A 24181-nucleotide genomic window follows, 5' to 3' on the forward strand; every position below is an offset into this window, starting at 1 on the left:
AGGTCTATACTAGGCAAAGTCAGTCAACTGCAGATACATAATTCTAGTTATGGCAATTGTGTAGCTAGAATCAAAGTAGCAGCACTCAGCTTACCTGACCGTCCTTAGAGAAGAAGGGCAATGGAAGAGTTTATCCCACTGATCTCCCTTACTTCTTATATCTCACAAGGAGTAGAGGGGTCAACTGTGACCCCTGACAGGTTGATTTTGCGCATCCCTATCAGATATGCAAAATTGAACCCTGGAAGATCAAACCTGAGCAGGCTGATCTTCAGGACTACTGTAGACACAGCCTTAGGCTTAAAGTGGCACCAAATATATTTGGCTTTGTAATTATCGTAAACACTTCTGAATACCTTAGAGAGAAATGTGTTTGATTTTTTTCACCAAACAAAAAAAAAATCAGCTTCTTTGGCAGACTTTTCTAAGACCTTGAGTATTGTGTTTAATCTTTAACATGTTTTGCTCAGTACACAATGTTTATTTATTGCCTGCTAGAAAGTCAAAGCCATAATTGGAAAGCTGAAAGTTATGGCTTTAGTTAGTTCATTTTGGGATTAATACAGTGATACTTTGTAAAAGAATGTTTATGCTGCCCTCTTGCCACAGACAGGTAAGAAACAATGTGAGTCACTGCTTAGATGCTGCTTCTGAGCTAGAAGACAGATAATGGCATTAATTCAGAATCCTGAGAGGAAGGTACAGGCACAGCGAAACAAAATGATTGTCAGGTGACAGGTACCATAACAAACCATAATCAAGAAAACTTACTCATGCCAGAATTCTGTGCCAACAAAATAAAAATTTTGCAAAACAATATTTTAAAGTTCTGCAAATGTTGTCAACAAATAAATAGGAAGGCTCCAGCATGGCAGTGGGGAGCACAGACCACTGGTTGCATAGAGGTGAAAGATAAACCTAACATCCTTCCCTGCCCACCTGCAGATTCAGCAGTGAGGCTACACCCAACCGTGATATGGTACAAGGGCCAGGCCCCCATCAGAAACTCACTGTGACCTTGCCCTCTTTGCTAGGCATACCAAGTGCAGGCAAACAGGCTCAGCTCAGTCCAGCATGAGCCAATTGTGGGAGACAGGGTTCTGTGTAGGGGAATCTACAAGAACAGAGAGGCTGATTGGGGGTTCTAGCTATAGAGGTAATAGGGCTGGGGGGCGGGGGACTCCAGGTGAAGGTGATTGGGATTTGTGGGTAGGAAAGGGTGGTATAGCTTGTTGGGGCTCAGTGAAGGAGGGGTCTGAGTACATGGATTTTGCTGGGATGAGGTTTCTAGAGTGTGGGGAAGTCTGGGTGCAGGGATGAGGGTCCAGATGCAGGAGAAGGATGCTCATTTGGGTTGGGGTTTGTGTGTGGGTGTGTGAGCTCAGCTCAGCAGCAGGGCCATCTAGGTATGACAGGGCAAGTCTGGCTGCATGCGGCTGCGAGTCTGGGGAAGTAGCTCTGTGTACAGTGACTCCATCCTCTTCAGCTAAGGAGCAATGGTACCAGAAAGCTGGAGGGGGAATGAGGCTTCCTACAGACAGGGAGTTTCTGAGGGTGGGTTTGCTCCAGCCCCTGCTGCTCCTTGCAAGTCCCCCGGCTGGGCTGCGCCTCAGGCCACGTATCTCTAAGCTACTGGCCTCTCCCCTACACTGGCAACATTAAAGCTTAGCCAAGTAGCCTTTGCAGCGTTCTCGTTCCCCCCCGCCCCCGCAATCATTCTGCCCTTCCTCCCCCCGCCCGGACCCGCCCCGCGCGCGCACCGGGTGAAGGCGAAGGCCATGAGGCTGAGGATGGTGAAGCTCAGCAGGGTGATGGTGTGCGGCCGGTAGAAGAACTCCAGCGTGATGTCCTCCACCTGCTGCTCGTTGATCATGCGGAAATGCAGCCGGTAGTTCACATCGTCCTTGCTCAGGGTCCGGCTCCCCACGCAGGACGCCATCTCCCCAGGCAGCGGCAGCGCCTGAGAGAGGCCGCCGGCGGGAGGGGGCGGTGCTAACCCCTTGCGGGCGCGCGCGCGGCCGCAGGCGTTGGGAAGCCCCGCGAGACGGAAGTGGGCAGCTTGGGCCGGGGAATTCCTGCGGCGGGAGGGGGCGGGACGCGGCAGAACCGGACCCGGCAGCCTGAAGAAAGCGCAGCGCCCCCTCACGCAGCGGGGATGGTCTCGCCCGTGCAGGAAGCGCCTGGGCAGGACGTGAGGGAAGGGGGCGGGGCAGAGGCGCCTGGAAGGTTGCGCGGCCTGGCTTGAGGTGAGAGCTCTAGGGGTGCCGGGCTCGCCGCGCGAGGGCTCGCAGCCAGGCGCCGGGCGGGGGCGGGGGCGGGGGCGGGGGCGGGTGAGAGCCGCGCACCCGAGCGAGCTCATCGTGGTGCAGTGGCTGGCGCCAGGCCCTGCTGTAGCCATGCGGAGCAGAGAGGCTGTTTGGCCGGGGCCGGAGCGGGGAGCCTTTCGAGGCCGTTAGCCACTGACCCAGAGCAAATGAATCAATTGGGGGCCATATCGAACCGCCCGTGAAGCTCATGGACCTGGCCCCGGCCCCGGCCCCGATGAGCAGAAAAAGGAGAATCATCGCAGCCGTCCGGCTGAGGGTGCCGGGTTCCCTTCACGCTCCAGCCCGTTCGCGTTTCTGCCTCCTGGGTTAACTCTTCTGGGGGCCCCGGTGTAGTAGATCTGGGCGGGAGGCTGCGTTCCGGGGTGGAGCCCAACGTGTGTGGATGGGGGGATAGGATGTAAGAGCAGGGTGGGCCTGCAGGGTCCGGGCAGGTGGTATTGTGTGGGAGGAGGGCGGGGCTTCAGGGCTGGGTGGATGGTATGGTGCAGCAACAGGCTGGGGGTTCAGGGGCTGGGCAGAGCTAGGATGCAGGAGCAGGCTGAGGGTGGGGTTGTGGGACCTGGGAGGAAAGTAAGGTGCAGGAACAGAGTGGAGGTTGGAGAGTTTGGGCAGGACATAGGGTGCAGGAGTGGGCTGGGGGAGCTGGTGGAGGGCCTGCAGGGACAGATCAAAGCAAACTGAGGACTGGATCAGGGCCTGCAGGGACAGATCAAAGCAAACTGAGGACTGGATCTGGCCCACGGGCCAAAGGTTCCCCACCTATGCGCTAGGGCAAGCTGTGGTGCGTTTTATGATATATGGTAAACCCTTGATTTTCCGGGCACCTATTGAACAGACTTTGGGAACAACGGATATCCACCAGACCTTTGTTGTTCCCAAAGCCCACTTAATCAAGGTCCATTAAATCCTGAACCACCCTCCCTCCTGCCCCCGCAAAAAAAAAAAAGTGAAGGACTTACCAGCCATTAGAACTGCAGCAGCCAGAGCTGTCATATGCTCCTCCCACCAGGACACTTGCGTACACCCGCACCACTGGTGGGAAAAGCGTGTGGTGGCAGTGGCTCCTGTAGCTGAGCATTGAGCTCTGGAAACTTCTGCTTCCTGGCAGGGGGGCAGCTCCAGCTGCACAGCCAGAGGCTTATTGCAGCTGCGTGGAGGCAGCTCTACCACAAGTGGCACTGGGCTCTGCCTCCTCCAGCAGCAGGTAAGTAGCAGGCATTTTTTGGGGTTGGGGGACTGGGGCTGGGGTAGCTTTGTAGGGGTAGGTCTCAGTAAACCCTCTGATTTAATGGACTTTTGGGTTTAACAGACATCTCTCCCCTCCATTAGTCCATAAAATCAAGGGTTTACTGTAATATTAACTGTATGCTCATAACCATACTAAATACGTTTTTATTATAATTAATTTGTTTTAGCATAATATGTAGGAGCACTAGTTGCTAAGCAACATGCCAGGCACTGTAAAAACACAGAACCTGCTCAAGACACTTGACACTGCAGTGCCTTGATTGTCTTTTTTTCCATAAACGGATTATTTAAAATTAAAACATTAATGCAAACAATTTCAAGTCAAGATTTTTAAATAATTTTATTGTTATGTATTTTATAGGCTATCACATTTGTAAATTCACTGCTAAATGATATTAGATAGTACAGATCTACTTTTTTTAATATTGAATAAGCCAGTTCCTAAGCCTTCAACTGAGTTTCTGTGACCCGTGAGATATTCCCTTATTCCTGACAGTTTTCTTTCTGTAATTAAGTACTTCTTTTCCTTAGCAGGGAACTGTATTTATGTGGAAGATGGCTTTTTGGGCTCAGCAGATGTGCAAGTGGTGCTTGTCAGTGAAATCAGTTAGTGTTGCTCATTCTGTTCAGCAACTGAGAAGAACACAGAGAACCTGGACACAGTTGAATGGACTTTCAGTTCTGTCTTTGCTGGGTGCTGATAATCACTTTCTTCAACGTGGATTGAAGACCTGTGGATCTTTGCCTTTGGGGAACTGTTTGCGGTCCACCAACTCAAGTAACGGACGCTTTCTTTCTTCAGAAAGTAACTTAATTTCTCCAGTTAACAGCTGTCAGCAGCAAGCAGAAGTAATACCTAGTGCCGATGATAAAACATTGTATGAAGGTAAGAAGCTGTTTGAAGATTCTTCATCCACAAGCATTTTTGTCAGGTGCCTATAAATAGGACCCTACTAAATTCACAGCAGTGCAAAATGCATCTTGGACCCTGAAATCTGGTGTCCTCTTGCGAAATCTGGCCTTTGTGTGTTTTTATTCTATGCAGTATGCCCTCAAAATAGGCAGCTTTAGCGTGAGTTAAGCACAGATTGAAGCTGCTCTGTGGCTGTGAGCGTGCCTAGCTGCCTGGAGCTGTGGGCAGCTAGGCAGGCTGAGAGCTCCTTCCCCAAGTGGCTAGGTGAAGGGAGGGTGAAGCAGCCAGGAAATTGACCAGCCCTGGGGTGGAGGGGAGGCTGCTCCTGCCCCTGGTTCCAGGTTCCCCTCCACTGGCTGGAGCCAGGAAACTGACCAAGGCTGCTGCCCTAGTCAGTTTCCTGGGCCTGCAAGGGGAGGGGAGCTGGGAGCCAGACTGCTGTCTGATTCCCAGCTCCAGATTGCTTGCAGGACCCCGGAAACTGACCAGCACATGGCTGGTCAGTTTCCTGGATCTCCCAAGCAGTGGGGAGCTGGGAACCAAGCAGCAGCCTGGTTCCGGGCTTTCCTGCACTGGCAAGAACTGGGAAACTGACCAGCCATTCGCAGCTCTGTTTCCCAGGTCCCACAAGTGGTGAGGAGATGGGAACCAGGGTGCCTCCGATTCCTGCCTCTCTGCCCCTCTGGGACCCAGGAACCAGGCTGCTTCCCCCACACCCCGACCTGTGCGAAAATTTGAGTTATGCGGGGGGTTGCAGGACCGCAACCCATGCGTAACTCAAGGGTTTATTGTATAACACAGATTTCATGGGGAAGACCAGCATTTTTTCAGATTAACCCAAAAAGGAGTTACAGGGGGATCACAAGGCTATTTTAGAAGGGTCACAGTGTTGCACTTCTACTTCTGTGCTGCGTTAAGAGCTGGGGAGCCACAGAGAGGTGGTTATAATGTTGTCTGGGTGCTCAGCTCTGAAGGCAGCGCTCTACCAGGAGCAGCACAGAAGTAAGGGTAGTACTACTGAAACCCCACAACAATAACTTTGCAACCCTCCCAACAACTGCTTTTTAGGTCAAGGCTTCCACAATTACAACAGTATGAAATTACAGTTTTAAATATCTGAAATCATTACACTTACCATTTTTTAAATATTGCGATGGTGAAGTTGACCAAACTGGACCATGAATTTGATAGGGCTCTGTCTATAATGATGACACCCACCTGTATGTCCTCCTTCAGCATCTCTAGTCACATTTTTCTAGGTATTTCTTTGTCCCACAGTTCTGAGTTCATATGTTCGCTAGCCATCATATCCCATGTGTTATCTCTTGTGACTCATTCATGTTAGATATTTTCTCTGTTTTTCTGTGGTGAGGGTTCAAGTCATTTTGTTGTGTAGCCTATCAGTTTTCATGTTATCCAGAATTCACATAAGCGTTCTCATTTTGGCACTGTGAAGTAGGGAATTCCATTGTTCTGTACTGAAATCCTGCTTTAAACTTTACTTATGGCTGTTAACTCATTTAGTCCTGATCATGCTTGCATATTTGGACAATCTTTACCAGTTTCACTCAGTTGGACCCCCAGTATTAATATAAGGTTTCTGAATCTGTGTATACCCTCACCAGTAAATAAGGATACAAATACCAGCTTCTGGAAAAAGCAGTTAATATGTATGGAGAAAAATTGGTATAAAATTTGTAAATATTAGAGGTTTACTTCACTTTTGTATTCATAGCTGCAGGTAAATCCTATTAAAAAGTACTGGAGATTAAAGTTTAATACCAATTTAATTTTAATACTAAATTTTAATAATTTGAGACTTTATATTTTAATCATCACTGGTAACTTTGCATGTTTGAACTACTATTTTAACACACTGCTCACAGGCCTCTTTTCCCCACACAGCATTGAGGTGTACTATGAGCATAATACCAGAAGCCAGGAAACTTGAGTTTTAGGCTATGTCTATACTTAAAATATTAATGAGCTGCCATAACAGCACTTGAAAATGAAAGCATGGGCACAACACCACTACTTTGAGACCACCTAAACAAGCAGCATCATTCCCAGTGCTGATGCTTTACAGCCCTGTATTTTGCTGTGTCTTGTTGGGTGGGCAGTGGGCAGGGGACAGGTTTTTTTTTTTTTCCTCCCCAATACCTTGAGCCAAAAATTGTAGAACAGTGAAGTAGCAGTGTAGACATGACTTAAGTTTGGTTCTGGTAAAGACTCCTATTGTGTTCTTTGACAAGCCATTTTCCTTTTCTGCAAATTGGAAATGCCAGAAAATTTTTTTTTTCTAAATTGCATTGAATTGTTTTGCTTACACTTGCAGCTAACCCCATATACAACTGAGGAGGATTGGTCCTCTGAGACAAATAGGGTGTAAATCTGGTTTAGAGGAATCAGTTTGCCTCCAGAGGGTATCAGAACAGAGATTCTAAAGTCAGAGTTGCAAGTAAGCAGAAGTGTGGCAGCCTGTTTAGTGACCCATACAATGTGCAACTCAGATGTGTTCTTAAGTAACACATAACTTTTTCCAGCATAGGCCAGGACTTTGTGTTTTGTAGAAACTAATTACTTCTTACAACCCTCTGTGAGGCATTCCAAAATCCAAGGAGTTTTGCCTGTTTATGTCAGGGCTGAATTGGTCCCAGAAATACAGGCAGGAGTATTAAAGTGAAATGAGAAGAGAGAAATTACTGGAAATTCATCATATTTCAGCTAATTATTTTTGTTGTTTTCCTGGTAATCATAGTTGCCACAAAGAGGAAACAAAATAAAGCAATGACAGTAGTAAATTGTACTTTAACTTCTCATTCTTGAGACAGACTGGGAAAGTACTGGAAATTCTAAATTTCTCAAGAAAATCAATTAACATTTCTATATGAATGGCTTCTAGACTGGGAAGATATATGGCCTTCATCTGCTCTGGATGAGATCTCTGAGGAAGAAGCCGTGCAGATTGTAGCTGAGCCACCTCTTCCATTTACTTCTTTCACACTTGGAGATTATGTTGATCATTCAGAAACTCTGAGCAAATTAGTGCTTTTGGGTAAGTGCAATGATGTTTTAGATGGATTATTTGTGCTTAGTGTGTTAGAGTATGCTTTAGTTTATATTTTGATCTTACTCATTTATCAATAAACTTGCAAATCATAATTTTATAGCTGTAACAACACATGATGCAAGGTAGATGGGAGAGCAAAAAGACTAATGAGCAGAAGTAGAAGCTGTTTGTGTTTTACCTGTTACGTGTGTGTGTTGGGGCAGAAGCTGGATTCCTCAGATGTTGACCTAACGTAGGCCAGGAGCACTGAGAGGGCATCATCGTGTGTAGTTCCTGGGGCCATGAAACACCTTGCTGCACTCTAGCAGCTTCCATCCCTCTGGGGTCGCTGAAAAATGTTACTTGGTTGTGAGGAAGCTGTAGGAAGGAGAAAGACAGACAGGAAAATTACCAACATGAAGGCACCTAGTAGTGAGAGAAATTAAGAGGCATAGAGAGCAAAATGGGGAGAATACGGGCTTTCTGAAAAAGAAGGCTGCCTGAATTCAGGATGTCCTCTTCCTTTTCTACCCCGCCCCCCGCCGTCCCCACACCTCCTTTGAGTGCCAGAGATGCGTGGAATACAAAAATGACTTGTGGTAGGGGAGATTCAGAGAGATTTGTGACTCTTGTCCACACCATACCAGAAAGCTGTACATTTTAGTCCTTATTAGTATGCCATGTGCAAACTGGCCCATGTAAGTCCTCCTGCCAAGCAGTAAAATTTATTTAGTATGTATTAGCTTCATATTGATTGAAATGGGACTACATCAGTGCACGCTAGAGAACTTTTGGTGCGTAGCAGCAGGGTCCATATGGGCCAGTTAGTGTGCAACACAGTGCAGTAGCACAGACTCAAACTTCTATGTTTTAATGTGGAATAAAGCTCCAAGAAACAAGTGAATTGCTTGATTGTTGGGGCAAGTGGGTTTCTTATTAGAATTGCCTCTGGGTAACAGTCTCATAATGAGAGCTATTTGGGTTGGTAGCCAAAGACACTTTTCCTTTCATTTACTGTGCCCATAAAAGAGAGAGTTGTGCACATGCACGCACACACACGCGCCCCATATCTCTGCGCAAATAAAATGAGACTGCTGCATGTTGCAAGGCTCAGAATGTGTCTTACGGTGCTTAACTTCTCCGACTGCAATACTGAAAACTTCAGTCTTCTTTTTTTCTTCAGAAAATAAACAGTTATCTGAATTTTGCTACTAAAATTTGTATTAAGAAGAATCTGGAGCTTTTTTTGTTCTGAATATACAAGCTGTTGTGATCCTAGTTTTGTGAACAATCAAAATATTCTGGCTATATGCACAAAAGTCGTATGGAAGACTGTATACATGCAGTGCAGCGTGGGTTGTATTTCTTATGACTACCTTCTTAATTCATTTAACTAAGCATTCAACTAAAATGTTGTTTGTGATTTATTTGCTATAGGAGTTGATTTGTCCAAAGTGGAAAAACGTCCAAAGGCAGGCCAACTCCTGCTGACACTGGATTTTGAAAAAGATGTAAGAAAAAGACTTCTGTTTCTTAAAGATGTGGGTGTAGAAGATAATGAGCTGGGGCCATTCCTGACCCAAAATCCATACATTCTTGGTGAAGACATGGAGGCTCTAGAGACAAGGTAGGTTTTTTGTGAAACAACAGGTCTTAGTTCTATTAATCCTATTCCTGTTCACTATTATCACTTGAACCCAATCTTTTCTACCTCAATTTATCCATCTGTATTATAAGTAAAATACTACAATGGGATTTTGTTAGGTCTAGTAAGTAAACGCTTTAAAATCTCAAATTTGGGGCTGGTGTTTGGTGTGCATTGCCCTAAGTGAAAACCATACAAAATGCCTTCCTCCTCATCTATAGTGACCCAGTTTCTCTGCACCCATGCCTTTCTGTGCCCTCACCGTCGATGTCTCAAGTTTCCTTTCGCTTCCCCTCCTGTTTGTGTGGATTGACACACGTTGATGTCTACCATCTCTGCATGAACCAGAAAATAAGGCAGTGAGGAAATGCAACTTTCTAAATGGGGAGCAGAGAGATGCAATTATACAGTCAGCCCTGATATAAGTTGTTTTACACTTTTACATCATTGCAACTTCGAGGAACGCCATGTCAAAATTCCTCACATTTAAGTCATTACATTGTTTAGAAAATGAAAGATTAATGTCCCCTCCCAGCATTCTCTGTGACTCTCTTTGGTCTCATATTGCCCATAGGATAAAATGGTTTAAAAATATACTTTTGGTTAGGAGCATTTCTTTAAACGTTGCTTAAAATGCTTTAAATGTATGGTATGGTAAGTGAGTGGTACATTAGGGTTTAAATGGTCACATAGGCAAAGTTTAGACTTGTACAGTCCCTCTCCCTCTATTTACATTATTTCTCATTGGGGAAAATTCCTCATTATACATTGTTTCACTTTAAGTTGCAACTTTAGGGTCCCTATCCCTGATGTATGTTGTGGACCCCATATAATTGATTTTCACTGCATGATTATTTTGTCGGAGTCAGTCCAGAGACACTGAAGAGGAATCAGGATTGTGGGGGCTAGGAATCAGAGCATGCATTAGAGCAAGTCTCCAGGCAGCCTTATCAATGCAACTTGCCACAGTAGGCTGCCTGATTTGATGCAGAGACTATCAGACTGGTTCTTAAGCCAGTACCAGCAGCTGGCTGCCTTCCCAAGGTTCATGCCCACCTTGTATCTGCTGCTTTTCGCTTGAACTCAGTTGCTTTTGTCCTGTTTCTGCCTTGAACCTCTCCTTTCCTGCTACCCAGCTCACTACAGTTCCTTGCTTCAGTTTGATGCCTGGCACTGGTGGACTCTCACTCTGATTCTCAGCTCTTCTATCCAGTTCCTGAGCACAATCTGGCCTTGGATTTTGGTGTCTGACTACTGACTCTAGTTTTGACCATAGTTCCTGGGTCATCCTGACAACTAGGCCTGACTCCCATTCTGACCACTGGGCTAGCCTGTGTTAGTCAGGTTTGGCTGGCAGTTACTTTCTGGTCTTAGGTGAAAATGGTTAGTACTATAGCAGTTGCCAAACTGTGAATTCGGTTTAAAATGGAACAAAACAGGACCATTTCTTTGCAACTAATAAAAAAGTGCAATGGTTGACACGTTCATTTTCTGGGAAATCGATCATATGGGGTTCTGGCTGTAGCTTTATCTAATAAAAATGACAGTCGAGATCTTCAGTGATATGACAATAAATACCTCCCTTTCTTTTTTTTCCCTTTCAATTAAATAAAGTATGTGAATATCCTGAATAACATGAGTTCATAGTGTGTCCCCCAGTGATGCCCTGAGTTGAAATATACAGTTTGTAAACCACACTCTGTGCTGAATAGCAACTTGTTGATGATAAGAATGTTAAAATTGTCAGATGTCAGGCAATATAAGCCTTTTAGTTTCTTGCTTTGGAAAGACTACTTTTAATTTTGGTCTGTTCACTAGTGAACTATCAATATCATAAACACAAAGTAGACTGGATAACACAGCAAGATGGGTTCACTGCTTATGATTTCTGACTGCTCTGAGAATCAAAGACCCTCAAGCTGTAACCAGAGATGCTCCCTCCATGCAGTCGTGGGATTTTCTGCTAGCGTATGGTATAAAACTGGTTCCCCAGTTCTTTAATGTACTGAGAGTTGTCTTATCTCCCTACAGGCTACATTTTTGATATAATGTAGATTCAGTAGTGAGTATATAAAAAAACTGACTTCAGAAAATATTGCTTTTGGTCTTTCTTTGCTGAAATTAGAATTGAAATGATAATTGAATAATGGTGCTTATGTTAATGGAGAAGTACAATAATTGTGCAGTGTAAGACTTCAGATGTCCATTGAAATCAGTGGGCTGAGGATCATACCTTGTATAGCATTATCAAACATTGGTTACTCTGTGCTTCTGCCTTTGTACGTAGAGAGGCAAACTTCGCTTTAATGAGAATCATTTTTCTATCAAATACTTAATGAAAAATGTTGAAGTCTGGAAGCTGATGTATTTTGTTAATTCTCTTCATGAAACCACAGCCTAATAAACAAAGGTTGGTAAGCCTGTGTAAGTGCACTGTGAGACTGCACAGGTGCATTGTCAGTCCAGGACCATGGGAGCTCAAAGGCTATCCACATTTCGCTTCTTATTAGTCCTTTACAGCTCTTGACCACAGTTGACAATTTGTCTGTTAAGCCTGGTCTTCACTACAAAGTTAAGTGAACATAAGCTGCCTTGCATCAACCTAGTTGTGCATGTATCTATGCTTATGTTTGTTTCCCTAATCAGGTGATTACTATGTCACTGTAACACTACTTGCCCAAGCAACACTGAATCACAGTTGATGTCCTGAGGTTGATGTACTGTAAGTGTAAACATGGCATTACTTACCTTGCTCCAGTAGTTGTCACTCAGTGCCTGATACAGAGCACCAAGGTCACAACTGTGAATCTCAGTGGTTGGGGTCAGTGAGATGATAAAAGCCCTGCTCTGTTTTCAAGTCCTGTAAATGTCTGACCTGCTTTTTCTGGACTTCCCAGCTTGGTGAGCACACCTAGCAGCAATCCCATTGTTGTGTGCAAATGCCCAACTGATCATGCCACTACACAGTGCAGCTTTGAGTAGACACGAGTATTGAATCTCCTGGACCTGTGGAGAGAAGAGGCTGTGCAAGCACAGTTATAGACCATAACATCAATAGCTATGAGAAGATTGCACAGGGCTTTCAGGAGAACAGGTATGAATGTAGCCAGTAGCAGTGCTTTATGAAAGCAAAGGAAGAGCTGCAGACATACCAGAAGGCACTGGATTGACTGTTGACCTCCCTGGCCAAGCCATATTCCAGCTGCTCTTAAAAAGAATTGTACACCTTTCTAAATGGAAATGCCGTCATTACCCACAAACTACTGTCAGCACCTCTGGGAAGTCGGAGCCGCAAGTGTGTGCTGTGAACAGCGAGGAGAGAGGAGGAAAGGACATGCAACTAGGGGGATCCAGCAATGCTGCGAGCTGGGACCTTTTTGAAACTCTACCACAAACCACTCAGCTGAGCATGGACAAGCCCAGTGTGAGGGAATTATCCTGTGGTAAGCATGTAAATTTACACATTTGTGGTACCCTCAACTCAACAGGAGACAGCTGTTGCATCTTCATTAATTTATCCCTAGTAGGGCTAAGATAGATATCTATTTTTCATTGCCCTGTAGAGTTGGGGCGGGGACATGAAGAGCAGTTCAGGTACACAGAGGTGTCCCTTAAATCTTCTTCAGGGATCTCAGTGAAGCTTTCATGAAGGTACTCTGCAACCCTTTCCTGAAGGTTTCTAGGCATGACAGCCTTATGTCTTCCTCTGTGTTAGAACACTTTCTCATGCCAGTCAGCAATAACTTCAGTACGCAGGCTGGCAACATACAGGCCAGGCTTCAGGTTGGCAGCTGCAGTTGTGCTTTCTCTGCCTTTGTTACCCTCTGGAAAGAAAGGTCAGCTAAAATCATCACCAGCTGTGGAACATAGTGCCAGTATTCAGTGCCATTGCTGTATGCTCATCATTTCACGCAGCTGAGCAATTCCCTCTTCATCTCCTTCATCCATGGTGAGCTATACTCATCGTGGCTGGTGCTGTGAATGTGGCTGTGCATAAGCAATCACAAGCTGAAATGACGGTGAGTGTGTATTGTTTAAACTCTTAGGGTACCAAGGGAAGGGAGTTCTGAATCTTAAATACTATTTTTCGTTATGACTTCACTGACAGCAGTACCACTATGTGAGGTTTTTTATTTATGTGCAGCTACACCATTTGCAGCCTTAGTGGGTTCCATTTTCATGTCTTTGGAATGCCTAAGCCAGATAAGGAGGAAAAAGAGGAGGCCTCAGGATGATGTATAGAGCGAGATCCTGGAAGCCAGGGCTGCTTTAGATGGTGAGCACAGGGGCTGTAGGGTGAGCATTGCAGACAGCCTGGAGGTGGAAAAAGGAGAGGGGCTCAGAAGTCCCAGCAGGAAAGGAAGAAGGAGGAAATGTACCAGAACAAAATGGGTCTTTTCTGGCAGCCGACACACATGTTGCAGACTCTTGTGGACCTGCAGATTCAGTAATCCTGGGCTTGTGCCTTTCACGACTCTCTTCCACGTTCCATCTGTCCTCAGGAGCTGCTGCATTACACCCACAATTTCACCTTGGGAGACACTAAAAATAACCACAGCATCACATATACCAAACATAGCTTCCACAGTGTATGTATAACAAAAATGGGCAGGAGTGTTCTTTTCAGTTAATTTATTAAGACTTTTATGTATATGCTTTAAAATTGTGCAAATTTTTATTATTGACTTGTCACAGAAAAAAATCTGTTATTTCAAACATAATTCATTTGAAAGAAACCAGTTGCATGTTACTGTACTGTGTGGCACTAGAGGGCTGGGATGAGTTCAGTACATAGATGTGGCCAGGAATGGCACCGTAGACAGCTGAAACTTATGCAGTCACTAATCATCCTCCCAAGTCTTCATTATCATGTGATGGTCAGTGCTCATTTCATTTCTTGGATGCATAAGCTGCGCTTCATGTGCAGTTGCTCAGTGAACTCCATGAAAACGTATGAATTGGTTCTCGTCATGTTCTACAGCAATCTGTCCTCCAAAAATCATTCTATTTCTTACTGGTTTGGCACTTCTTATGGCTCTGTAAATGCTGAAGGATCATGAGTCCTGTGCTTGCAATGCTTATGATGACAGTTACTCCCAGGGAATTCTGTGGCAAAGCATTAACAGTTCTTTATGCACTATTTTAAATGTATGCAAATTTTATTTGTCAGAATTGCACTACATAATCATGACATTTTCAATTATTTTGGTAATTTATTTTAAGTTATGTCAGCAACAATAGACACGTAGTAAAAGGAGTAGAGAGGTAAAGAAACACCTAGGACAACCCAGTTTCTGTTTCTCTGCTCCCTTGAGCCTAGTTGAGGGGTCTCCCCTTCTCCTTGGAGCCTAGCTGCAGACACCTGCCCCTGCTCCTGCACCCTCAAGAACCCATCCATGGCCTCTTCCCCAGCCCAGATACACTCCCACCCCTCCCCAGACCTCTCAGAGCCTAGGGCTACAGATAGAAAAACAGTCTGATGTTCAGGGACAGACTTGTATGGAGTTTCCTGCACACTGTCTCTTGCCTCAGCTGCCTGAACACTTTAGCTCTCTCTTCTTTCACCCCATGGCAGTGTCTTCTGGTGTTAGCTGGGTGCAGCCTCTCCCTAGCATTGGCCAGCAGCACTGCAGGGCAAAAGGAAATTCTGTGCATGTGACATTTAATTTGTAAAATTATGCATTGGGCAGTGGTGCAGAATTCCCCCAAGAATAAATAGTGCAGAGCTGCCCAGACTTCATCTTGTGTCAGTGACGGTGAACAGGGAGGAGGGCCACACGTCTGTGGCATTTTGAAAAAAGGCATGAAAATTATGTGATACAGATGACAGGTGGCCTTGGTGGCTTGTTTCTGTCCCACTATGTCTTGCCAAAATTAACAAAAGAGAGTGCACCGGAGAGTGGCAAGTTGCAGGCTGGGATACATACCCATTCTGCATCAAGCTACATTGATACAAATCGTCCTAGTGAGTGCACACAACACTGATGCAAGAAGTCAAGTATGCATGTGCAAGTGGCATTAAATGCTATGCCTTTATGTTGATATAACTGGCATCAAAGAAGCTTTTAGTGTAAACATGGCCTTAACTTCCTTTACTTACTCTGTACAGTTTGTTTACTGTGGTGAGTACTTGGACCCTGAAATAATTGGTCAGTTTCACTTTCTGGCCGAATTCACTATCCCAGTGTTTGGTTTATTTGAGTACTGCAATAAAATGGGCTTCTCTCCCCCCACCTGAGAAAATTTCCCCCTTTTTTTTAAATTTACTTGGGAATGGACTTTTTTACAAAGCCTGAGCCTGTGCTTTCCTGCATTCTGCACATAGTAAATCCATCCATCCAAGAGAAAAAATCCTGAAAGCTAGAGTTTGAATTAGAAATGCTAGTGGACCTGTAGCTACTGCACTCTTGCTAGCTGCCACAAGGTTAATACCCCTTTTCCAATGCAGCACCAATATGTCTAATTAGAAACAGCACCTACAGTACATTAAATACTATTTTCATATTTGCAGGTAGAGCTGTGGCAGTATGCTTATTTCAGAGGGTCTTCAGCTGCTTATAATCTTTTCCAGATACTCTCTTTAGGATGATAAAGTCAGCCTAACTCAGCTGTAAAAATTAGACTTTAATTTTGGTGAATGTTATGTAAGGCCAACTGGCTTGCAAAATTTTTTTAAAAAGTACACTCCAGTTCATTTTGAATATACTAAACATTTGGTCTGAGTGAGTTTATCCTTTATTTGGTATTAACAAATGCTTGCATGCCACGTTTAAAATAAGCCTGTAGTACAAAGGACATAGCAAGCTGTATGCTGAATAAGTATCTGATGTTTGCTTGAAAGGAGCAACTTCACCTGTGCCTAAACTCATAAATACAGATGGACACAATATTGGTTACCTCATTCTCTGGAATGTTTTATTGTTATGAATTCCATGTTGCCAAGAAACAAAACAAAAGTTTCAATAGATTTGGCATTTATGACTAGAGATAAACACTGTGAAAGCTGAAGACATTCCATAATTCATAACAATTCTGACAGTTGCAGATCCGTGTCTGTAGTGCAGCTGCATCAGATATGTTTATTTTGAAATAATGTTAATGGTGATTTGAATCTTTAAGATGGTTTATACAACTGCTAATCTTTCCCTTAGAATTTGGTTTTGCAGATTGCCAGTGCTCACAAAATGTAAGAAGTCAGTCTTAAAAGTCCCAGCTCTTAATGTTAAGCAGGCGTGTCCAACCTGCGGCCCTGGACAGCTAGTAATGCGGCCCCACGAGATCATAAACTTTTAACATTATTATGTGATTTATATACATTAACTATATTATGTATTTTGTACGCAGCCCAAGACTATCTTCACTCAATTCGGCCCAGGCAAGCCAAAAGGTTGGACACCCATGATGTTAGGTGACTAGATGAAAATGTCCACTGCACTTTTGAAATTTTATTTTTTTGAGTTTCTACCTCTTAAGGGTTTTTAGAAACATTTGAAAATGTGAAACATAATGACTCATGAAGGAGAAAGCAAAGAAAAAGAACCCCCAAAGTTTTTTGACTTGCATTGTGAAATTTTAAAAGCCATCTTGTGTTTTTAGAATGTTAAGTGTTGGAAATCCTGAGTATATGGCGTATTTATCCACACCTGAACCGCCCAATCATTAGGGGTAAATAGGAGACTGCCTTTGAAAATGGGAGACCTCTGCCATCAGTTTTTGCAGAATCTTAGATTTCATTGCAAGGAATTGCGTCTAGCAAATTTGAGTGGAAAGCAGAGCAAAATATAACAAGAAGATTGTTTCTTTTTAATACCCTATTGGCAACAAACTGACAAGGATTAAATCAATTTCACTGTGTTGCTTTGGGGAGCTCTGAAATGCTGTTAATGTTAAACCTGTGAACCCCACGTGGGGCATAGGTCATCCACAAGGCTCCTCCACCTGGTTCTATCTTGGGCAATGGCTTCAATCTGGCCCCATGAATATCCCAGTTCTTGTGCTTCCGTGACTGTAGATCTCCTCCATGTTATTCGGGGTCTTCCTCGGCTGCGTTTCCCCTGAGAATTCCATTTTAGGGCATGTTGAACAATGCTGGATGGGGGTTTCCTCAAAGTATGTCCCAGCCATCCCCATTTTCTCCTTTTTATTTGGATCCCTACTGGCTCCTGGCCTGTTCGTGTCCACAGATGTTCATTTGTGACTTTGTCTTGCCATCTTATTTGTAATATGTACCTCAGGCATCTATTCAAAAACATCTGCAGTTTGTGTGTTGAGGACTTTGTGGTGCGCCATGATTCCCAGGCATACAGCAGGACGGACTTGACATTTGAATTGAAGATTCTCAGCTTTGTTTCAACAGAGATGTTGTGTGATCTCCATACTGGCCACAGAGTTTAAAATGCTGCTGTGGCTTTGCCAATCCTGGATTTGATGTCTAAGTCAGTACTACCATCTTTATTCACAACACTACCTAAATAAGTAAATGCAGCAACATTATTAATGGAGCAATTCACTGGGGAGGTGAAATCCAAAAATATAGGCTGTATATGAGGTAAGATAGCAGAGATTCTTCTTCCTTCAGATAGCAAGTAGTTTGTGAGAGGTAAATTGGTTATCTTTGTACTCCTGCTGCCACAATAATTACGCTGTGGGAGAGGAAAGTAGGATAGCTTTGAGGTAAGATGTCCAGCATTCAGATACCCACTATCCAACAGTTAAAATGAAGAATGGCTATGCCCCTGTGCCTCAGGATATTATGCAACACAAATCCCAGCAGAGTTTCTGTTTCCAGCATGGGACTGTATGTCTCATTGGGGATGATACCCTCGACAACGATGGGCCTCCCATATATAAATCTTGTATCTGCATCACATTCTAGCCAGAATGTATCTCCATTTTCTTCAAGTCTTGACTAAACTCTCTTGTCCCCTCTATCTCACCCAGCAAAAATAAGCTGCTTTTTTGGATCAAGGGTTCCCAGGAGCGTTCTGTAATCCACTGTGTGTAGTATGTTCAAATAAGATTTATTATTGTGTGTATTGAAATCACCTGCCAGCCAGGCGCTTTCAGTGCTGTTTCCCTATGACCAAAGGAAACAATTTCAAATTTAAAATACATTTTTTGGGGGGGAGGGGAATATTAAATGACAATATATGGATTAATCCTCTCTTGCACTGCACTAGGCTGCAGCTGCTAACCCAACTGCAACAATCACTGAGCTTTCTGCAGCTTGGGGAGGTTCCCAGAGATAGGTCAGCTATGCCCCTTGTTGTGGGGAAGGACCCAGTTGGCTGCTTGTAGCTGCTAGTGCCAGAGGGCGGAGTCTTCCTCTTTCTCTTCCCTGGCTGTTTTGGTGGGGGTGGGAACAGACTCACCTCTGGAATCATCATCCCCAGCTGCAGGAAGCTCTGTGATTGCTCCATTGAGCTCAGCTGATAGTGCAGAAATTAGTGTAGCAACCCCAACCCCTTAAAAAGCAAACAAACAAAATAATTTCTTTTGTCAAGGGAGCCCCAAGGTTACACCACAGGGAAGTTTTAGGTACAAACATCCAAAACTGTGAAACTGGCTAATTTTAAAATCCTGGGACCATGAAATTGCCCCAATGGACCATGAATTTGATAGGGTCCTACATTCAGTATTTTAAATAGAATTTCATTTTTGCTAATATTAGCAAACTTTGAGAGTTGAGGGAGGAGTTGTAGAAGACTTAACATTTGTTAGACATTAAACCTGTGTCTACACTACAAAAATAACTTCAGAGTTGCCTACTTTGAAGAACAACTTTGAAGTAAGCAACTTCCAAGTTGAGCATCTACACACACTCCTGGGAATGGAATAAGGCCTTCACAGTTGGGTTCCCTACTTTGAAGTAAGGGAAAATGCATGTAGACTCTCTGCTGGCTACTTTGAAGTAGTGCCTAACTTCAAAGTTAGTTCCTGGTGTAGACATAGCCTAAATATGCTACTCAAGCACTGTAATGTCAATGGGGACCATCATAGTAATCTAGTCTAATCTCCTGTGCATTGCAGGTCACAGAAATTTGCCCACCTTCTCCTGCAATGCACCCTCTACCTTTTGACTAAGTTCCTGAAGTCCTCAAATAATTATTTCAAGACTTTTGAGCTACAGAGACTTGATCATTTACACCAGTTAAATCTGGAAGTGATCTGTTGATGGCTGTGCAGAAGAAAGCAAAAAACCTCTTGGGTCTCCGCCAATCTGATTGGGAGGAAAATTCTTTCCTGACCCCAAGTATGGGGATCAGTTAGCTCCTGATGTGGGAAAGATCCTGCAGCATGACAGCTGGCAAAGAATTCTGCATAGTAACTTTGAGCACTCCTCATCTAGCATCCTTTCACTGGCCAATGGAAATATTGGCCGTGTCTACACTAGCCCCAAACTTCGAAATGGCCACGCAAATGGCCATTTCAAAGTTTGGGGCTAGTGTAGACGTAGCCATTTGCTGCTAGCAGTTTCAGGTCAGCGACGTGCCACTGTAGGCAGTCTCATCGTGCCATCCCCCCCATAAATGTATCCAGCTTAGTCTTGCAGCCAGCTTTTTTCCCCCCCCACCCCCCGCCTTGCTCTCCTTGGAAGACTTGAATAAATTCTGACAATCTGATATTTTATAACTAAATCTGACTGAAACTAGAGATGTGTTGCAATAAAAAATTTCACCTGATGTAAAAATATTTAATTTACCTTTTTTATGGAAGGGTTCTCTGTACACAGCATTGTATGGTATTTCTGCTTCTGTGATATTGGCATAGTAGGATTGTGCTCCTAATTAAGTTTACCAAAGCAATGAAGATGGATTTTGTTAAAGTAAGCAGAGGGCAATGCACATTATCTTATGCATAAGCTGTGCTGTTCATTAGTGCATTCTTTATCTGTGAGGCAGGCTGGTACTTAAACACATAGCTATTTTAACTTGTATTTTAAGTGCAGCTGGAAAGAATTAAAATCCGTCTTCAGTATTGACATTTTGCTGTCTGATGTTGTTTTGCTTATAGGTAATTGGAAGGGATAGTATTTTTGTTTTTGTGATAACTGCAGACCCCCCCACCCCGATTACTTTTGGCAGGGTTGTATGTTAATATTAAAACATCTGTCTGTTTGCAAGATATAACTGAGGAATCTGAGTGACTAGATGAATAAATGGAGGCAATACAATGCTCATCACTGGATTTATTTTTTTCTTCTTTCCTAGAGTGGCTTACCTAAAATCAAAAAAATTTGGAAAGGAAGCAATTGCACGGATGGTCTCAAAAGCTCCATTTTTATTGTCTTTCTCAGTGGAAAGATTGGATAATAGGTTGGGTTTCTTCCAAAAAGAACTTGGATTGAGTGTACAAAAGGTAAATGTACCTGACGTACTTCAGTATTTTGTTAGCTGACCCCCTTGCTTTTACTGTCTTCAAGGCATTAGCAGTCCATTCAGTGTTCTGAAGCGTGTAGGAGTTGAGCAAATTACTTCATTCAATAGCTACTTCGTAATTACTATTTTCCAAAAGCTGTACAATAAACCCTCAAGATACTGATGACTCGACAACATTTCAGCAACCCCTGCTTAACTCAAGTTTTTGTGTAAATTGAGGGGAGACAGGAACCAGGCTCTAGCCTGGTTCCTGGCTCCCCTGGGCTTGCAAACTGACCAGCCCAGCAGGTCAGTTTCCTGGCTTGCAGAGTGGTAGGGAGCCTGGAGCCAAGGGGCAGCCTAGTTCCAGTCTCCCTACTGCTTGCAGGACTCGGAAACTGACCAGCTCATGATTGGTCAGCTTCCCGGGTTCTGCCAGTGACGGGGACATGGGAACCAGGCTGCCACTTAGTTCCCCATCTCCCCTGGGCTTGTGGTACCAAGGAAACTGACCAGCTCATGGCTGGTCAGTTTTCTGGTCCTGCAAGTGGTGAGGAGAGGGGAAGCAAGTGGCAGCCTCATCTGGGGCTGCTGCTTCCCAGCCGCAGGGCGGCAGGGTCTCCCCAGCCAGGGACCCCACAACTGGATCTGCAAGCTTCTAGCCACGTGGCTGCAGGGACTCCCCACCCACCCCCACGGCACTGACCCCCCCCCCCCCCCCTTATATGTAAATGTGAGATACACGCATTTTGAATGTGTGTGTCTTGAGGGATTACTGTGTTATCATAGAATCATACAAGAGTAGGACTGGAAGGGACCTCGAGAGGCCATCGAGTCCAGCCCCCTGCCCTCATGGCAGGACCAAGCATTTTCTAGACCATCCCTGAAAGCCATCTATCTAACCTCTTCTTAAATATCTCCAGTGATGGAGATTCTACCACCTCCCTTGGCAATTCGTTCCAGTGTTCGGTCACCCTGACAGTTAGGAACTTTTTCCTAATGTCCAACCTGAACCTCCCCTGCTGCAATATCAGTCCATTGCCTCTTGTTCTATCCTCAGAGGCAAGGAGGAACAAGTTCCCTCCCTCTGCCTTATGACACCCTTTTAAATACCTGAAAACTGCTATCATGTCCCCCCTCAATCTTCTCTTTTCCAAACTAAACAAGCCCAGTTCTTTCAGCCTTTCTTCATAGGTCATGTTCTCTAGACCTTTGATCATTCTCGTTGCTCTCCTCTGGACCCTCTCCAATTTCTCCACATCCTTCCTGAACTGCGGTGCCCAGAACTGGACACAATACTCCAGCTGAGGCCTAACCAGCGCAGAGTAGAGCGGGAGAATGACTTCTCGGGTCTTGTTCACAACACACCTGTTAATGCATCCTAGAATCATGTTTGTCTTTTTCGCAACAGCATCACACTGTTGACTCATATTTAGCTTGTGGTCCACTATAACCCCCAGATCCCTTTCTGCTGTACTCATTCCTAGGCAGTCCTTTCCCATTCTGTATGTGTGACACTGATTGTTTCTTCCTAAGTGGAGCACTTTGCATTTGTCCTTGTTAAACTTCATCCTGTTTACCTCAGCCCATTTCTCCAGTTTATCCAGATCCTTTTGAATTATGACCCTATCCTCCAAAGAAGGTGCAACCCCTCCCAGCTTGGTATCATCTGCAAACTTAATAAGTGTACTTTCTATGTCAACATCTGAATCATTAATGAAGATATTGAACAGAACCAGTCCTAAAACAGGCCCCTGCGGAACCCCACTAGTTATACTTTTCCAGCCGGATTGAAAACCATTAATAACTACCCTCTGCGTACGGTTATCCAGCCAGTTGTTCATCCACCTTATAGTAGCCCCATCTAAGTTGTATTTGCATAGTTTATTGATAAGTATATTATGTGAGACCGTGTCAAATGCTTTACTGAAGTCTAGGTATACCAAATCCACTGCTTCTCCCTTATCCACAAGGCTCGTTATTCTATCAAAGAAAGCTATTAGACTGGTTTGACGTGATCTGTTTTTAACAAAGCCATGCTGGCTGTTCCCTATCACCTTACCACCTTCCAAATGCTTGCAGATGATTTCTTTAATTACCTGCTCCATTATCTTTCCTGGCACAAAAGTGAAGCTGACTGGCCTGTAGTTTCCCGGGTTATTCTTGTTCCCCTTTTTATAAATGGGTACTATATTTGCCCTTTTCCAGTCTTCTGGAATCTCTCCCGTTTCCCACGATTTACCAAAAATGATTGCTAAAGGCTCAGATACCTCTTCTATCAGCTCCTTGAGGATTCTAGGATGCATTTCATCAGGCCCTGGTGATTTGCAGACATCTAATTTTTCTAAGTAAATTTTAATTTGTTCTTTTCTTATTTCAGCTTCTAAGCCTACCCCTTTTTCACTAGCATTCTCTATGTCCGGCATCCTTCAGATTTCTCAGTGAAGACCAAAACAAAGAAATCATTAAACATCTCTGCCATTTCCAAATTCCCTGTTACTGTTCCTCCCTCCTCACTGACCAATGGCCCTACCCTCTCCTTAGTCTTCCTCTTGTTACCAATGTATTTGTAAAAAGCCTTCTTGTTTCCCTTTATGCTTGTAGCTAGTTTGAGCTCATTTTGTGCCTTAGCCTTTCTAATCTTGCTCCTACACGCTTGTGTTGTTTGCCTATATTCGTCCTTTGTAATTTGTCCCAGTTTCCATTTCTTATAAGATTCCTTTTTTATTTTGAGATCATGCAAGATCTCCTGGTTAAGCCAAGGCAGTCTTTTGCCATGTTTTCTGTCTTTCCTACACAGTGGGATAGCTTGCTTTTGGGCCCTCAATAATGTCCCTTTGGAAAACTGCCAACTCTCCTCAGCCGTTTTTCCCATCAGTTTAGCTTCCCATGGGACCTTACCTACCAGCTGTCTGAGTTTACCAAAATTTGCCTTCCTGAAATCCATTCTCTATTGTACTGTTTTCCCTTCTACCCTTCCTTAGAATTGTGAACTCTATGATTTCATGATCACTTTCACCCAAGCATCCTTCCACTTTCAAATTCTCAATAATTTCGTCCCTATTTGTTAAAATTAAATCTAGAACAGCTTCCCCTCTGGTAGCTTTTTCAACCTTTTGGAATAAAAAGTTGTCTGCAATGCAATCCAAGAATTTATTGGACAGTCTGTCCCCTGCTGTATTAGTTTCCCAACATATACTTGGATAGTTGAAGTCCCCATCACCACCAAATTCTGGGCCCTGGATGATTTTGTTAGCTGTTTCAAGAAGGCCTCATCCACCTCTTCCACCTGGCTAGGGGGCCTGTAGTAGACTCCTAGTAGGACCTCATCCTTGTTTTTTACTCCTCTGAGTCTAACCCAGAGACTTTCAACCCGTCCATCTCCACCTCTGTCCAAGTGTGTACATTTTTAATATACAAGGCAACACCTCCTCCCTTCTTTCCCTGTCTGTCCTTCCTAAGCAGGCTCTACCCTTCAATACCAACATTCCAATCATGCGTATTATCCCACCAAGTTTCTGTGATGCCAACGATATCATAGTTGTATCCATTTATTAGTACTTCCAATTCTTCTTGCTTATTTCCCATACTTCTTGCATTTGTATATAGGCGTCTCAGACATTGATTTGGTCTTGCCTCCCA

General features: G+C 44.1%; 2 protein-coding genes across 5 annotated transcripts in view; one reads left to right on the forward strand and one right to left on the reverse strand.

Moving 5' to 3' along the window:
* Nucleotides 1–1984, reverse strand: part of PTDSS1 (phosphatidylserine synthase 1) — a 48988-nt gene extending 47004 nt beyond the window's left edge. The window contains exon 1 of the mRNA XM_074986906.1: nt 1761–1984. Within this exon, the coding sequence (XP_074843007.1) occupies nt 1761–1939 (179 nt within the window). The 5' untranslated portion in view covers nt 1940–1984. The remainder of the gene's footprint in view (nt 1–1760) is intronic.
* Nucleotides 1985–2120: 136 nt separating this feature from the next.
* The window catches only part of MTERF3 (mitochondrial transcription termination factor 3), a 32257-nt gene continuing 10196 nt past the window's right edge, over nt 2121–24181 (forward strand). Inside the window, exons 1-5 of one of the 4 annotated variants that reach the window (XM_074985682.1) lie at nt 2121–2246; nt 4107–4461; nt 7391–7543; nt 8975–9164; nt 20393–20540. In XM_074985682.1, the coding sequence (XP_074841783.1) occupies nt 4122–4461; nt 7391–7543; nt 8975–9164; nt 20393–20540 (831 nt within the window). In that variant the 5' untranslated portion in view covers nt 2121–2246; nt 4107–4121. Of the gene's footprint in view, nt 2247–2943; nt 3532–4106; nt 4462–7390; nt 7544–8974; nt 9165–20392; nt 20541–24181 lie in introns of those variants that run through there. The other 3 variants (XM_074985683.1, XM_074985684.1, XM_074985685.1) reach the window with 3 other exon arrangements.

This window comes from Carettochelys insculpta, chromosome 2, assembly GCF_033958435.1.
Source record: "Carettochelys insculpta isolate YL-2023 chromosome 2, ASM3395843v1, whole genome shotgun sequence".
Taxonomy (NCBI): domain Eukaryota; kingdom Metazoa; phylum Chordata; order Testudines; family Carettochelyidae; genus Carettochelys; species Carettochelys insculpta.